This window comes from Ambystoma mexicanum, chromosome 1p (assembly GCF_040938575.1).
Source record: "Ambystoma mexicanum isolate Mex_15411 chromosome 1p, UKY_AmexF1_1, whole genome shotgun sequence".
In the NCBI taxonomy this organism is placed as follows: domain Eukaryota; kingdom Metazoa; phylum Chordata; class Amphibia; order Caudata; family Ambystomatidae; genus Ambystoma; species Ambystoma mexicanum.
This window is the reverse complement of record NC_090921.1, coordinates 197,724,035-197,741,792: the sequence shown is the minus strand read 5'-3', so window position 1 is coordinate 197,741,792 and position 17,758 is coordinate 197,724,035. Positions and strand designations below refer to the sequence as shown.

Here is a 17,758-nt window from a genome sequence, read left to right as displayed (position 1 = left end):
GGAAATAAGATAGAAGAAGGATCAATCAATGCCTGAGACCCTGTTAAAGGATTTGTTAAACGGACACAAGCAGCGCCTTGAGCTGGAGGGGTTGCCCTGAAAACCTCTACATGCACTTCAATGCTCTGGAGTGACTTTCTGGAATAATTTAAGCAATCATTTTTTCCACACAGTACCTTAGGTTTGAAGAAAACCTTTGTAGTGGATGCTCCGCGATGTTGAAGCTTTGGGCCCGACCTCCAATTCCTTGGTCTGGTGACTAAAGGCACGACAATGGATGGGATCTCTCAGGAGCAATCTCGAGGGAGGACCTCTGGCATGGCTTTCAGCAACTTATCTGGTCACTCTGCAGTAGTGGCGCCTTTTCTGGAGCACCAACAACAAACGCAATTCACCTGGTCCATCTTCTTCAGTTTCTGCAGTCCCACACTCTAATGAGGGGGTCTGGTTGAGTAGGATTGGGTCTCTGGAGTGTCCTTGAGGGCTCAGAAAAGACCTTGATGCATTCAGCCTTTTCTCTCTACCCTTAGAAACTGTAGTTACTCTAGGTCAAAGAAAAATATTCTCAAAGGAGGACCCTAACGGTCCCCAGCAACATTGCCCATAAGGAGCTGTGTGCTGCAATAGTAAAGTAACAATGCCTTTAAGAGTTATGGAGTAAAATAGACTCAATAGGAAAGGTAAAAATACAAACAATAGAGTTCCAAAAGACAGTGCCCATAAGAAAGAATGAGTGGAAAAAGGCTCCACTCTTTCAGAATTTCAGGAAAAAGGTCCAGCAAAAAGTGCTAGGGGTCTCACTAGGAGAGGGGATGAAGCATACACATGATCCATCTCCCTAACAGGCCTATTTCAGTTACCACCTCCTTTTTTGACAATTGTTCCCTAGATTCATTCAGACTGGCCCGACTAGTCTCACATGCTCTTTTTGGAAGTCAATGTATCTTTAGTGTTTTGTAACTCCTTCTGAAATGAATCTTTTTCTTTCTGGTAAATATGTATTTCTTCCACTGACACTTGGTTCAGAGACTGCCAAATAGCAAATAATGTAATCAGTGTTCAATCTGTGACATTGTGCCATCAAGATTGTTGCATAACATGTTTGACTTTCTCTCAATTATTGTTTCCTTTTCTTTTTTGCAGTAGCTCTTGGGAAGTCCCTTACTCTGATCACTCTGTACTAGTGTCTCTGCCAATTGTAAGGTTAGCTGATGAATTTCCTGAATAGTAGAACATTTTTCCTGTGCTAATTGAACCATATGTTTCTTAATGATTTGTATATTATTTTACAGATGATCACATTCAGCCTGGTAATCTACATCCTTCATGATGTTTTTTTTTTACTCTCTTCAGATTTGTTTTTATATTAAGCATGTATTCTAATAACATATAGGTAGAAATGGCTTGATGACACATTCTAGTTTTTAACTTATCATGGGTCTGTGGGCACTGGCTATGAATGCCATTCGTATTAGTTCTCTTTCTAAGCTTTGTTTGGCTTTTCTGCATATCTTTTATTTTTCGTGTATTGCTATTACTAAATAATATTGTTTCTCTAGTAACAGTTTCTTGTCAATAAACTCCAAGTCCTTCAAAATAATGCACTGTTGACTGCTCTGAATATACCAAGAAGAGAACATATTTTTGATACAAGGAGATAGAGTAAATAGCTGTCCATCAGGGACATAATTCTGCTTGAAACTGTGGCTCTAGTCCATAAATGTCCAAATCGGGCTGCCCCAATATACCTAACTGAGAAAATCGTCACAAAATCATCATCACGCACTACCAGGTCAGCAAACTCCTCCTGCCTGGTAGCTCCCAAGTACAAACTAAACAAAGCAGGGGGAAGCAGCTTCCCGGTTAGGGCAGCTCAACTATGGAACACACTCCCATCCTCTCTAAGAACGAACATTTCCTTCCGTAACTTTAGGAGAAATACCATAAATTGGTTGTCTGAGAAGGACAAAAAATGACCTACCATCCATTGCCTTTGCTATACAATGTTCACCTGTGTTTTACATTTGGTATGCTTTGCCTGTAACCATTGTATATGTCAAGTTTCTTGATTAACCTTCTGCTATGCGCCCAGATACCCTGGGGTTCGATGTGCCATACAAATCAATAAAACAAGCAAAGAAACAAAACTTGGTGATTCATACAACTGTTTTATTTCTTGCTCTTGCTCATCACTCGCTTGTTGCTAATTCTGCTGAATTGTTCTCTGCAGCCAATTTTTTCTCCACCAGCTTACAATGGAAGAAGAAACGGACAGAAAGATTCACAGTCATCTTATGTTCTCCCTCTCTGTTGAGGTCATCAATAGTGTTTGCAATGAATCATGTAGTGGTACTTCTGGTGCCCATTTATCAACCCCTACACTGTTCACAATTTCTTTCATTGTGTCTTTTCGTGGCTCAATATACTGAGTTCTGCATTGCCCATGCTCGAAATATCTAGTCAATGCATGATGAAGAGCTACATCTAATTCGTCCCTGACATCCTTTGATGACATGGCGAGATTGCATATTTGAATAAAGCTATGGATCAATCTATATAATAATCACCAATCTTATATCAAATAAGGAGATGAGACAGAGAGCATCGGGAGCGGCCTCTCTCTGTTTTCTGTTCACTCTGAGGTGCGGCTTGACACATTTGCATGCAGGTGTGTCCTTTCCTCGAGCACGATCGAGTGTTTTGATCGTGGAGTGGAGCGGAGCGTGGAATGCTGTGTCAACGAACCCGCCTGCGAGCTTCTGTGTCCCTCGTGATATGGGGTAGTACGGAGGGAGAAGCAGATTGAAGTGGTCCTCCTTGGCCATTTGAAGGAAGGTGTGGGGGGCATCCCCCCTTGATCTAATCCAGTGCGGGGGCCTGCGAGCAGCTAATGGTAAACAGGGAAGTGTCTGTTCTAAGGATCCCTGGCTCAGTAAGCCCGTTTTACTACCTATTGACCCCTAAGTGTGCTCACGCTCCTGTGGGAGATCTGTGGGATACTGTGGGGGAGTAAAATCCCTTTTGATCCCGTGAGTTCTTCTGTGCACACTTTTGTGTGGTTGTTTTTTTTTTTTTGGGACTATCTACTATTAACATAATTGTGTTGGGTAGACACGCTTGAGTTAAGAGCCTACCACTGCAATACTGTGCTTGAGTCCTTTGCTGATAAAATATTTTGAGCAATATGCCACCCAAAGTGCGTAGCGCCAAAATGTCTTATAACCTGAGAAAAGGCAAGACAAATAAACAGAATGAGATTGCTAATAAAGTGAATGATGGGGATACTCTGAAATCACCTCCTGTTGCTAGAGGTACCATACCAGCTTTATTTCAAAAAACCTTGCCCATACGTCCCACTGAACCTAATGAAGAGACACTCCCCACAATGCATAATGGGAGTCATCCAATAGAAATGACGAATTTTGATGATATAGAAAATAACTCACTATTAGATTTCTGTTTGTCTATGCAGAAATCAATGGCACCCCCTCACAGTACCGCCTCCCTGGGGAATAATAAGATGGGGACTCCCCAGAAAGCAGCTACTACTACTACTGAGGCGCAGGTGCTTTGATCAGCTATTAGGCCCTCTATTGCTCCCAGTATGGGTCATTTATCTGAATCCCCTAATGTGCCGAGTGATACTGAGGATGTGGGGGATCTGAATGTGGGAAATACCAATGACTTATCTCAGATGAACTCTGCTGCAATTGCAGATTTGCAAGCTTCTTTATTCTCTCTACAATTTGCCCTAAAAATTCTTTTGAAATTGTGTGGGAGAATACATGTAAATACAATATTGCAATTGAATTTGCCTGCCCAGGTTTGGCATATGGAATGGAGTCAGAAGAAGCAAAGGAATTGGAAGCCCCAGTGGTCCCAGTAAGCATTGAGGTGGTTGAATCTCCCACCGAAGAGCAAAGGGTTCATTTGACTAAGAAACAGTGCCGAATGGCAAAGAGAGCGGCCTTTAGAGATGTTCCGGTGGAGGTGGCATCACCGCTGCCTAATACAGCGAATCCACAGCAAAAAACAAGAAAGGCCAAGAAAAGGGCACTTAAGACTAAAAAAACAACAAAAAAAGGGACCGGGTACGCTTACTAGCTGGATCCTGCCAGAGAAATCTAAAGAAATATCAATAGTCAGTGATGTCAGTCAAGATTCTATCCTTACGGACAATGACACTACTATAGATAACCAATTTGCTACTCTGCAAAGGAATAACTTAAACAGTAAGCCTGAGAGTATGATCCTGAAATGGAAAGGTCTGGGGCAGTAAGGGAGGGCAATAGAGAAGAAAACAAGATTTGCATTTTGAAGAGTCTTAATCAGAAAAATGATGGCAAATGGCTGCCGCATGGGGAAGTACTGGCCAAATTACACTCAATACCCCAATTGAGAGTCATTCGGTCTGAGGATTTATCTTTTGTGGAGCCTTTGCATGCTACTAACACCAATGTGACCGCACTCCATTGTAGGGCTTCTGCCTAGTTGATACGAAAACATAGAAGCAATTTAGCACAGGCGTGACTAGGTGTGGATGTGAACCCATATGATGAAGATCCATTGATTAATGGCAAACTCAAGACTTTAAAGTTCAATGGCAATTCCAAGCCCCCAGCTATTACTGGGAAACAAGTACAAATGAGCAATATGCAGAACACCCTCAAGTGGCTAGCTGAGGCATTGCCCCTGGCCATGAATAAACCCTGAATCTGCTTATTATGGTCTTGGAATACCAGGGGTTTTAAACATTATATTACAACCAATGGATTGCTACCTTTTATTATGAATCATTCTTTTTTTTATGTTGCAAGACATTTGGTTACTTGCCCCTATTGTAATGGATAGTTATAAGTTATACCATACCCCTGCAAAAAAAGGCCAGACTGGAGGACCGTATGGTGGTCTGATGATTGGGATAGAAAAGTCAATAATATCTAGAGAAATACCCACTGAATCTCACGATAATATCAATGCGGTGGAGGTGGTTATACCAATCAATAATAATTGGGTCAAATTACTGCTGGTTAACCTTTATAATCCTTATGAAGCATCGGCTAGAGAACAAATTCAAGACTGCTTACATGATTTTCTGAGTGGTTGGAAGAGTAAATGGAATAGCAACTTTGTTATTCTTGCGGGTGATATCAATTGTCTAATCAAAGGGGGAGGTGGCACTACTAATAAGAAGTCCCTACACTTGCTCCCGCTTATGTATCATAATCATAGTGATCAGGAGGGGGAGAAGTGGTTATGTTTTTTGAATAGTTGGGACTTAGAATGTATGAATGGATGAACAATGAGTGATCGACCGGGAATTATACCTGACAGGTTGGTGGTGCGCACCATACTCTTGATCATATCTTTACCAGTGCGGATATGGCATCTCTGGTTAAAGATATGAGAACTCTTGATAACGACTGGAGTAACCATAAAGGTCTTAGATTGATTCTTAACAGTATTATTGACTCACCCCGGACGATTCTGACGGGTAACTTGCTTATCAACCACGCTGCCACATGATTAGTGTGGTCTGAAGGGAACCTTACCAGAGCTTGCCGGGACTGTGGGGCTTGGGATAAAGGTTATTATCACCTTGTCACTGGAAGATCTGGAAGGTTGGATGTATAATTTTACAGCCACTAAAAAGTCTTTATTGATCATCAGAGACCATGGCTCGATCCCGATTTATGATAAATCAATAAGAAGTGTGAAACGTACACTTAGAGGTGAAATACTCACAATATATGGGTGCTTCTGGGGGAGGCGAGGGGAAGTAAGATAACACCACGAATAAACCCGATAGAGGCTGAAGAGTGGGTAGGTTTTATAGAGAAGCTAAATAGGAATATGATTGAAAGTGCTGAAGCATCCTTCATAGTTAAACAAGTTCCTCCCCCTTTCTCTGTATATGTGGAAGAACTTGTAGATAAAATATCTAAACTTAAAGCCTCCCGTGCCCCAGGAGCTAACGGTCTTTCCTATTTGGTTATGAAGAACAATCCTGTTTTCTGGGCGAATCTTCTGAAAATTCTTTTTGAAAAGGTTCTTAAATAGGGGAGAATATCTGAGCCCTGGCAGAAAGCAATCTTAGTGCCGGTCTTTAAAAAAGGGAACAGATCAGACCCAGGAAATGATTGTTTACTTTCTCTGTTAGACTGTTCGGGCAAGTTATTTAACACCAGTATTCTGGACTGCTTTCAAAGCGGTTTCAGAGCCGGATATTCTACTACACACAACCTGCTAATTATGAACAGCCTCAGAGATAAAGCCCTGTCACCTAATAATCCTCCATTGTATGCCCTGTATATTGACTTTAAGGCGGCTTCAACACCGTCAATAGGGAAACATTGCGGGGGAAGCTAAAGGGATTGGAGTGCCCTAAGGGACTGCTCCACTACCTACAACTCCTACATTGCAATACCTCAGTGCAGCTGAGGTTGGAAGGAAGTGGAACCGTTACCAGAGCAATAAATCAATTTAGGGGGGTGAAGCAGGGATGTGTTACTGCATCTATACTGTATAATCTGTTTGTATCTGACATCCCTGAATATATTCGTGAGGTACATAATTGCCGCCCTAAGCCTCGTACCCAGCACTGCCTTGTGATGGCTTACACGGATGATGTGGTCATTTTTGACCACACATTGAGCAGAGTATTACGATCGGAAGAGAAGCTCTGGGAATATGCGGAATTAAATGAACTGGCAATAAACTATACTAAAACAGAAATTATTCTTTACAGTCATGGCAAGGTTAGCCGCTCTAGAATGAATATCAGAGATCTGGAAATCCAATACACCAACTCCTATAAATATTTGGGAGTGGAATTTGATTCCAACGGAAATTTCTACTCCTGTGTTTAAAATCTTATAAACTGCCATGATCTGCCAGTTCTCCCGCAATCAGAGCGGATACTCTATCTGGGCTGCCCGTCAACTATGCATCCAATGTCTGGTCCCAATGATGATATATGGGTTGAAAGCCCTGGAATTAGGTCTATTTTCCTTGAAATCTTTAGTGTTAAAGAAAAGAGCTGAACTCTATATTAAAATACATATGAAAACTGCCAATCTATTATTGATATCTGTGAAAGAAGATATGAGTAGGAATAAACAGACCAAGTTTGTGATTGAAATGACCACTCTATTTGAGATGATAGGATGGACTCCTTACTGGGATGACAGCTTTGAACATTTGAAATACCATCTGGGGGAGCGATTAAAATTATGGGACTGGCAAAATAATTTTGAACATCTAGAAAGCCTAAATAGTTATGGGTTCATATCACATTTGCTCTATACCTACAAAAGGGCCCAAGGGTATTTAAATGTATGCCCATCGGATGGTCTAAGGCGTTTTATACTGCTCTTGCGCATTAACCATCTGCCAGTCCTATCAGTGAATGGCTCTGAACGAGCTATACCTAAATCAGAGCGTTTCGTCCAGATTTGTAACAATAAGGCATCATGAAACAGCTAGACATGTTATTATGCTGTGTCCCAGGCTGAGTCTGTGCTATATTAAGCATTACAATAACTACGTCCATAATCTGGACCACATTAAGGAAAAAGAGTTCTGGTATATGTGTATTAATACTTTGAATGCAATCCTTCATTTGGATTTGTACAGAGTATGGTATGTGGTCAAGGAGAGACTGAAGTGCAGTAATCTCTTCTCTTAACAAAGTTTGACGTAGGAATCATCTTGGATTAATATTTTGATAAATTTTGCTGTCAGGGTGGAGTTTTTGTTTATAAAACTGTATCACATTAAAATAAATAAATAAATAAATATCAAATAAACAATAATTCTAATTTTCTTTCTCATTTCAAAATCCACTGTTTCACAACATATAATTCCACAACTTCTACGTCAGAAAACAACCACTACGCTTAATGGGATGATTCACAAGAACTATCTATTTTATCACACCAATGTAACTTCACATGCACCTCTGATCTTGCAAAAAATCTGTGTTTCACAATGTATATGTGTGTTGATATCAGAGATGTCTTCACTCTAGTGTCAATGAGCCACCATTAAGTGCATTATAATTGTCCTTCACTAAGTGGGTATCTGAAATGTAACACTCCCTGATATACAAGGGTATGAAGAATAAAGCATTTGTTTGTTGTTCTATTAAAATGATTTGAAAGGTAGCCCCTAAATGTATGCTCGAAAAGTCACCCACCACAATAAAATACACATACAATGATAGCTGATTTACAGAAGTAAAGAATTGTATTGCCTGTGTCTTATTTCTAACCAACACAATCTAAGTCCATCATTTAATTGTTGCTTATCAGCCAGTGTATTCTAAAGTTCTTTCCATATATTACAAATGAAAACAGTTAATGTATTTCTCCAATATCAAAAACAAGTATTGGTGTCAGAGGAACATTGCATAGAAAAACAACATTAATGAGAAACATATTTGGAATAAATTCCCCTTATGTGTAGAAGTGGTCCTGTCAGTTTCTGGTATGTTTCTGTAACAGAAATAGACGCTCTGTTGCAGTGGTTTTCAAGCTTCGTTTTGCCTCTTCTGGACGGGATGGATAAAGCACAACTTTTCTGAGGACCGCTACCTACGATCATAGGGGGTATGTGGGTGTAGGTAATATGCCAAGAGACCAATTTCCAACACTGTACCATATAAGACTTTCAAACTATTGAGTCTTCTAGAAGATGGAAATCAGCTGACTTGTAAGTCAATGTGACTTATTTGGTTTGTTCATAAAGTAAAATAGCTCTAAGAAGAGTATCCTCCATTCAAATTAGGGTGAGTTGAGAAGTTTGTTTATATGGCAAGTGGATTGGGGAACGAAGCCTCAACACACATGTTTATTACAGAATAGTGGGTGTGTTTCAGATTATTCAAAAACATCCACCCATTACTTTTTTGGTTACAGTTTGCCTCACAGTGTAAGACAGGGTATGCACCATATTGAACCAAGCTGCATTTCACTGATGGGTTCTAGTTCAAAAGAATGTTTTCTTTTTTTCAAATTGTAAAAAGACTGACGTAGAAAGACCTCTCTGTGACCGCCAAGATCAGTCTTTCTAGATCGGACTGTAAAAGCCCCTGACACACACGAGTGCACGCAGGGGCTGTTAGGCTCTGTGTGACCAGGCGGACTCAATCCAGGAGTGACAGGTATGTTCCAATATGTGTGGGGAGAATGTATGATTAGAAGTGGGGAGGGGTGGTGGGAAGGGAAAGGGTAGGTTTGGGGGTTTAAACCCCCCAAATGAGAGAATGAGTGGTAGAGTAATGGGGTGAGGAAGGAGGTGGCGTTCTATATAACAATACAGCATTTTAAAGCCTGCACAAAAACAGCCCAAAAAATAATCTGTCTTTTTGGTGTTTGGGCTTTAAAATTTTAGATTATGAACCCACTGATGAGGACCATCAAGGCTGAAACACGACTAGGGTTCCTTGTTTTTCTGTGCAGAGGGGACCTAGCCCTGTCATTCGGGCTGGGCTGCTCTCATTGGTGGCAATGCCTGACTGATTTGCATATTGTTGGACCCCTTTGCAATGTTGCAGATGGGTTTAGAATCAATGGTCTGGAAGGTTGCCCAGAGCAGTGCCAGTGGTTCAGATTTAATCAAAACCTTCCACCCATCACTTTTGTGGTTATAGATTGTCTCCCTGATTGATTGAAGGTATGCTCAGATGTGTGTCCCTTGCTCGCTGCACCATAGGGAACTAAGCTGCATCTCACTGATGAGACCAAACAAGGCCGAAATGTGTGTGGAGTTGTGAGTATTTCTGTTCAGAAGGGACCTGGTTCGGCAGTTCTGACTGGGCTACTCCCATTGGTGGCAGTACCTGACTGATTTGAATATGGCTAGACCCCCTTTGCAATGATTCAGACAGGCTACAAAACAGTGGGTTGTGAGGTAGACCAGAGCAGTACCAGTGGTTCCGATGTATTCAAAACTTTCCACCGATAACTTTTTTTGATTATGGAAAGTTAAGTACAGGCATATGTCCTAACCTGTTAAAATCAAAAAATGTGGACACTATTGATGAGACCTAAACTATGTAGCTCATCATTATATCCCCTTACAACATTATAATGTACTTTTTAATTGTCATTGTTGCTGCCTTATATTGAAATATTCTCCCCCTCCACATTTCACCTCCATCCCATTCTTAACACTATCTTCCCTGCTCTTTCTTCCAATTCTTTTCTCTGTAACAATTGTTCTATCACCCTTGTCCCTCACCTGCCCTGACACCATTCTTCCGCTTTCACCTTTTGCCTCACTTTCCCTGTTTCAAAAACTCTTACTTATCAGCTCCTCAAATTCTGTTCTCCTTCCTTGTTAAATCATTCAATTTTCTTTTTCCCTGCTTGTCTGTCTTAGTTTTGCTCCATGTCTGCCTATTATCTCTTCCTGTTTCATCTTCTCTTGCTTTTGCCCTCCTTTTTTCACACATCACATTACTCAGAGGCTCTGAACAGATGGGTCTTTGGGATAAGGAATATAATGTGTTTCTTTGATGGATTTAATTATGTAAGCCTGTTTTCGCCTGATGGCCAAGCTAATAACCTGGGATTTAATTTCTTTCTCCATTTAAACATGTAAGCTGGGTGAAACCTAAATAGGTTTTTGAACTGGACAACCCAGCCATTTAAAATGAGTAGCAATACCCTGGTGATGGATGGGGATGCAGATTTGCATTCATTCATCAATAATTGAAACGACTCAGGTAGTTGGCAAAAAGAAAACTGTTTTAATAGCAATGATTTAAGACAGGAAGTACAACGAACAACAACGATCGCTCTCAATCCTCTTGGTGCTCTTAATCAACGAGTATTATAAAAAACTTAGCTTATGTACTAAAAACTCGTCATTACTGACATTTAACCTACGTGTTACTAACATCATCCTACGTGGCAAACTACAAAAACCTACAAGTAACGGTGATAGGGTCTTAGTGAACATCTAGTCTAAAATAGTGTGAGTACGTGATTGGTAACTTCACATCAGGTGGGGCAACTAAGCCCTCTCTTCAAAATGGCCACTATGAACGTCACTAAATGTACAATGTTCCATTTGCTACATGAGGCTATAGGACCCCCAATTACGCGATCCTCTTCAATTTGTTAGCACTTTAACCTTTGTCACTACTTTTTAACCTATGTCTAGCAGCATGCAGGCTCGTCTTCCAGGTTCTGGTGAACTGGCACTTAGCAGAGCTTCCCACCAATTAGCATAATTGTCCATCATCACCTTAGTGGTCTGCTGTCAATTATGGTTTGAACTTGTCCCTGAGAGTGTTCTTAGCTCTGCTGGGAGTGAAGGCACGCTCTGCCCTCATGCATAGGTGTGACCATCTAGCTCTTCCTTAGACCTCTGATGTCTTCTTGTTTTGTCCATGCCTTCTGAACAGGAGTTTTGTTCTTTCACACAATTTGTATCCAATGTCAGCTTACTCCACTCTGATAAATCCTTGGCTTCCTGGGCTCATCCAGCCTTTCTGAGATTCATTTTACAATTCAGTTGTTTTTTTAACTGTGACACACTAGAAATGAGGCCTTCTTTTTAATGTCCAGTTCTGCTAAAATGCGTAGTGCAAACATCATCCTTTATCCGTCCTTTATTTGATCATACATGTATATACGTTGGCACTTGCCGCAATCTATTCACTATAAGCTACCCTTAAAAATACTTTGTATGCTTGCATTTCTTTGCATCTGTACATGTGTAAAATGACATAATATCTTCATTGTTCCTGTGGCAAAAGCTTCTTCACCTCGAGCCCAAGATGTCACTTATCCTTGGTGCTTTCTTGTTACTTTTACAGAATATCCTCTCATTCTCTCATCTCTGCATCTTTCCATGTATGTCATCTCAACTGTGTGACATCACCATCCATCTTGACCATTCACTTGCTCTGCTTCTTCCGGAATCTTATTCAAATGGCCATCATATTTCCTTGTATGCAGGTATGGTTTTCTCAATGGAAACCTTGCTTCTAGGTATTGGTATCCCCAATGGTACTGCACGGTTTCAACACTCTGGATCCCAACGGATAGGCAATATAGGTAAAGTGGTTGGGGTGGGGGTAATTGGCTCCTCCTCTACACTCCACCCTCTGGGCGATGTATCTACCACTCTCTCATCATCCTTCATATCTAAACATTCAAGTCTGAAGAACCACTTCTTTGGTATCCATATTTTCCTGACTCTTTTCAGGTACTCTGCTAATTTGACATGCTCATCTTTGTTCAATGTCATGAGGCTGCATTGTCATGTTGGACTGCAGTAAATCCATCTGCCCACATATTTCTTATGATTCCTTGGATACAGGAACTTCGTCCCCTCAGGTGCATGAGTACTGGCTTTCACAAAGTCTCTGATTTCTTTATCTGTCAGGTCATTGGCTTTCCATCCTGGTTCAACATCAATCATGATCTTCATCCCCATGGCTTTTTTCGCAGTCTTTTTGCATTGTGGGATTATTATCTTGATCACACAAAATCCAAGCAATAACATTATTAGCAGAGCTCCAAGGAACTTGAAAATATCTGCCATCCATTGTGGAACCCAAGAGAAAAGGGCTCTGAAACAGCTGTCATCAGCAATGTCTTCTACTTCCTCTATAATCTGACTGTTTAGCTTCATCAGCAAGTCTATGGCCTCGGTCAGGGTACCATTCTGGTTTTCATGAGAAGATATGAATGTGCAACATGATTCTCCAATTTTTGCACAAACACCTCCATCCATAGCTGTGATCATGTCCAAGACATATCTATTCTGAAGGGTCATCAATCATATGGCTCTCATCTCTTTTCTGATAGCATTGAATCCCTTTATGGTTGTGTTGATTGTCTGTAGCAATTCCCATTTGGTAATCTGCAGCCATTTGGTATTTGCTCCAACCTGGATTCTCTGCATGAAGCTCATTGTAAAAATGGATGAGGTCTGGCTGAACAACCTGTGTTCATATGGCATCAAATGTTTCTTTAGACTTTGCTGAGAAATAGTTTTGTACCTTCATTCTTCTTATCTGCTCCATAGAACTACCTTTTCTCAGGTGAGCATCTGCTCTCGGGAAACTATCAAGATTCAGGTAACTTTTTGGAATCACCAAAGCTGGAACATGAACATTCACTATTGAGCAAAGACCTCCCCATTTTCTGGCAACTTTGTATAAGCTCTGGCTCCACAAGCCCAGTAGTGAACCATTATCACTGCTGTCCCAATCTTCATTCCTGGTACATCAAAGATTCGACCACAGTTCTGATTTTCTCCCATCTTCCTCTGAAGCACAATTTTACGCTCTCCAAGGGCACTATTTGCAAGGGTCCTCCTCCATCATTGACCCAAGTAGGTAACTTAGAAAGTCTTGCCATAATGGCTTCCATCCATTTTGCACTATGTCAGCTGTCTCTTTATAGAATCCAATTATTACCCAGGCTCTGCAGATTACCACTCCTTCTTCCCATCCATCTAGATAAAGCACTGATCCCAGATCTGCATTTGTCATCTGTTCTTCCATTTTTGAATGTCTTCTGTTGATTTTCCTGGATTTTCAAGTCTGTTCACCTCCCATCTGATTCCAGCTAGCTCCTTTATTCAAGGCCTCTCATACCTGATCACATGATTCTTTGTCTGAGTCCTGTCCCTTGTCTTGGAGTCTTGCACATAATCATCTTCATCTGAATCCGTCCATTCAGTTTCCCATTTGAGATAGGCATCTGCGACCAAGAAGTGGTCTCTTGTGCGGCAAAGTGCTATGTGCGACAATGTGCTATCTGGACCTCTATTTCAATGGCTATAAAAATCTTGGATTTCCCCATACTGTAAGGTATGAGTGCACATACAAAGCATTCCTCCTTTGAGGTTCTTCTTTCCACTTCCTTCATATGTTGATACCAGATGTAATTCACCAAATGTTCTGTGCTGTTCAGGTAGTCATTTAACTCAGTTTGATCCTCCCTGGCATCCCTCTTGGATCACATTCTTCTCTTGTTACGTTCTATAATTATCTCATGAAGTATGTCAGCATAACTTCTTCTTTTTGAATCAATCTGGAAAATTCAGGTGTACTTCTACAGTAGGTTCACTTCTCAACAACCCTTTTCTTTCTCTCTCCTGTAGGGCCTATTTCTGCTGTCCAAAAATAACCTCCAAGACACTTTTGGCATGAGTATGATAGTGACATTTACCCCAGAGTCTGATTTGTTTTATCAATCTTTGAAATACGGATAACTACATAGGGTCTAGGCTGCCTACTAGTTGCCACGTTTGTATCCTCTTCCTGCTCAGGAATACTCTCAGGAGTCTTAGCTCCATGTACATCTATATAATAGGATGTTTGCACTGTGAGTGAAAGCTGTATTATTATGAACAGGATGCACGCATAAATAATACAGAGGTAGAAGAACTTACAGCATCAGGATCTGGCATGACAATGTTGATACTAATACTACCCATTTTTATTTTTGAATGAAGGACAAATAATCTTTAATATAGCAACTGTATGTACTGCTTCTGCAATCTGCTGACTTGGTTCTGCAATTTCTGTTTAATCATCTATCTGTTTACTGGCTGGCAGGAACAAGATCTCTTCTCCACAGAGACTCATTTAAAATGTCCTCAATCTATTAGATCATCTAGATCCGCTCAACAACATACACCACTTCCCAGTCGATGCCTCAAATCTGTTTTAAACCAGATGACATGATGAACTTCTTTCAGCATGAAACAAAAGTTATTTTTGACCAGCAACCTCTCAATCTGTCCCTCGAAGGAAAGTTTCACTCTGACCTCAGAGTTCACTCAGAATAGGTATTCACTTGTATGATGATGTCTCTCAAGATTTCATTTAGTGCTGCATTGTTTCTCGGATCCCATAGGAAGGTTCGGACATAGGTGTGTCTATTAACAAGCTGTGGGCATTCTTCAATCAAGTAGTAGAAGACCAAACCGACCAGCCTGCATGTGTTATCAGCTGTTAGGGGCATTCGCACTTTCTCCACTCTACTCGGGAAGCTGAAGTACTTGCTCAATGATTGCTGTGAGCAGTCTCCTTACAATCGGACCATTCTTAGGATCTTACAGGAAAACATAAAAGCTAGTAGTTCTCCCCACAATTGCAGGATGCGTAGAACAAATAAGAAAACAACAAATATGATCTGTGAAACATTGTCATTGGGAACCACCATGGGCAAATCCAAACAGGAACTCAGTGAGGAATGATTTGGGGTATCGTACCCTCTTCCAATTGTCGAAGACAAAATCAAGATTTGGAATAATCTCTTCTTATCTGTTAAGATGGATTTCTGAACTCTGTCCTGGAGGGGCAGAGGTTCAGAAGGCCAGCCTAGTTTCCTGGAACAGGGTAACCTCTGGACAAGCCAGACCAATCAGGGTAGCAATGGCGGCGGTCAAGACTAGGTCTCAAGAGGGGTGAGGGTGACTGAAAGCCCGCAATGAGCACACAAAGCAAGGACGCTTACAAATTACTTCAGACAGGTGTTATATTAAAAATATAGACACATTTAATACAAGGCCTTTGTAACATCGACTATAGTAATAGAATCACGGTAAAACCTCAATAAACCAACACAACACAAGCAATACAATATATATACAAGACCAAAGGGGTCTAAAGAGTTAGAAGCACGAAATATGCAGACCACCTAGATGGGGAGGAAAACAGGAAGTGCAAGTAATCGTTAGACCCAGTTCGACATCAGAGGCTACTTAACTAGAAGGAAGTTCGAGCCCTACGAAGAGTGGAGCCTTGTGCTCAAAAGTACCTGCACAGGCAGGTGCCAACGGGCAAAGGAGAGTCTCTTCAGGGAGATCAGGCAGTTCAGAGAGGTGAACAAAACAATGATCAACAGTTCCCGCTACTCAAGCGCGGCCTCCACTTGTGGGCAGAAGCAGGGCGTGAGTGCCGTAAAGGGTTGCTGTTTACGACAGCGGTGGAGAGCCACAGGCTTATGCGGGAGGGCGACCGGTTAGGTTATTGACTACTCACCGGTCCCCGATGCAGGCAGACCCAGGCTTCTCTGGTTCCGTTTCAGTACTGGCAGGTTCAGATGCGATCGGCAGGATGTCTCGACGCCGTACAGATTCCGCGACAGCAGGAGTCAGGGTCGAGGGTGTCCAAAATGCAGCGAACACACACAGGTTTGTTACCGCAGCAGGGCAACTCGGCAACCGCATGTATTGCGGTCCCAAAGCACACGTCTCACTTCAGACCTGGGAACGCCAAGTGTACGAATCGTGTGAGAGTGCAGAGGACACAGGATTAGCAATAAGCCAGACGGCGGTGACAGAGCAAGGTTCCTGTGTAGGGTGGTCAGTCCACTGGATGGCCCAGGGATGCTTCCGATGGCTTACGTACAGGATTTGGTGAAGATGCCGAGAATAGTTGTTCCCACTATTCTAAAGGGTTGAAGCGCCAGTAAAGGCCTTCTCGTTCGATCAGAGGGGTCTCACAGGACAACAGCAGTGCAGGGTGCCAAACCTTCAGCGGGTCACCAGCGATTCCTCGACTCAGCTTCTTAGTTGCAGGATACTTGGCTCCTTATCCTTTATTCGTGAGAACTCAGGAGATCGACATGGTAGTGGTGTTTCCAGCCTCCTCTTATACAGAGTTCCCTTTGTGCCAAAACGGAGAGGACCCAATGGGAGATCTGCTCACAAAACACTCACACCATACATGGACCTATCACAGACCATGGTGGTCCCAGGCATTCAAGACACTCTAGACTCTCTGGCACCCAGGATGTGTATTGGGAACAGACATCCCAGCCCATATCCTGGAGGCACACACAAGGCATGCAGAAGCCTGCGAAAGCGTTGTGTTTCGCGGGAAAGTGCATGACCAAATAAGGATTGCCCCGGGCCGGCTCGACCTGGGGGAAGGTGAAGGGGCAAGACGGTCAGCGGACAGGACAAAGGACCTCGTGGCATGGCCATTTTGGAGGCCAAGCCACCCATTTGAGCCAAACATGGGAAGCAGGGTTGACATGGCAAAAAGGGGTTCAAAACACAAAGAAATGATAGCTGCCACCAGTCCCGTCCGTAGCACACTTGCACATTTCATGATAAGTCCAGCGAGAGTTTCTAGGGCCATTGGAATGACTAGAGACCCAAGAGCGCGGTAATGTAAGTTACAGTGCACTCTTGTTTCATGTTGCTCAAAAGCTGCAACATGAGGAAAGAGCTAAGGGAAACAAAGGGAAACGAAGAAGGTACTTAAGGTCATGTCAGTTTCCCCGTAAGAATGGAGCGAAAGTCCAGATGAGTGCGGCGGAAGGCTGCGCTTCTCTGGCAAAGTCTAGATCAGGGTGTAAAACAACAGCAAAAAGTTTGGGGGTTGCCACATGGAAGGAAAATTACCTACAATCATGAAATCTTTCCTAACATTATCAAGGCTTAAGCATGCCTCAGTCCAAAGCTAACAAGTTCGAAACAAGCCACAGTCCAATAAAAAGCTTTGCATTTACTCAACAGCTTCTATGTCCTTCTTCCTCATCATAGACCTAGTCTGCACGTGCTGAGGTTCTTCCCTGATGCTTGCTTCCAATGGTTGTGGGGGTAGAGGGGTTTCTCCAGCATAGATCTTGACGTCGCCCGAGAAAATCCAAGCATGTCTGCCTTGCACTTTGACTGCAGATGGCTGTAAGTGATTTCAATTCGGCACACACCCAAGTCAACGTCTAGCATGTAGTGCACAACTGAATTCCTTATTTATTTTTGTCTAAAAGTTCTT

General features: G+C 42.0%; 1 protein-coding gene across 1 annotated transcript in view; it reads right to left on the bottom strand.

The window, feature by feature from the left end:
• Positions 1–17,758, bottom strand: part of LOC138466588 (vomeronasal type-2 receptor 1-like) — a 262,817-nt gene that overhangs the window by 172,570 nt on the left and 72,489 nt on the right. Inside the window, exon 3 of the mRNA XM_069607230.1 lies at positions 12,332–12,681. Coding sequence (XP_069463331.1) covers positions 12,332–12,681 — 350 coding nt within the window. The remainder of the gene's footprint in view (positions 1–12,331; positions 12,682–17,758) is intronic.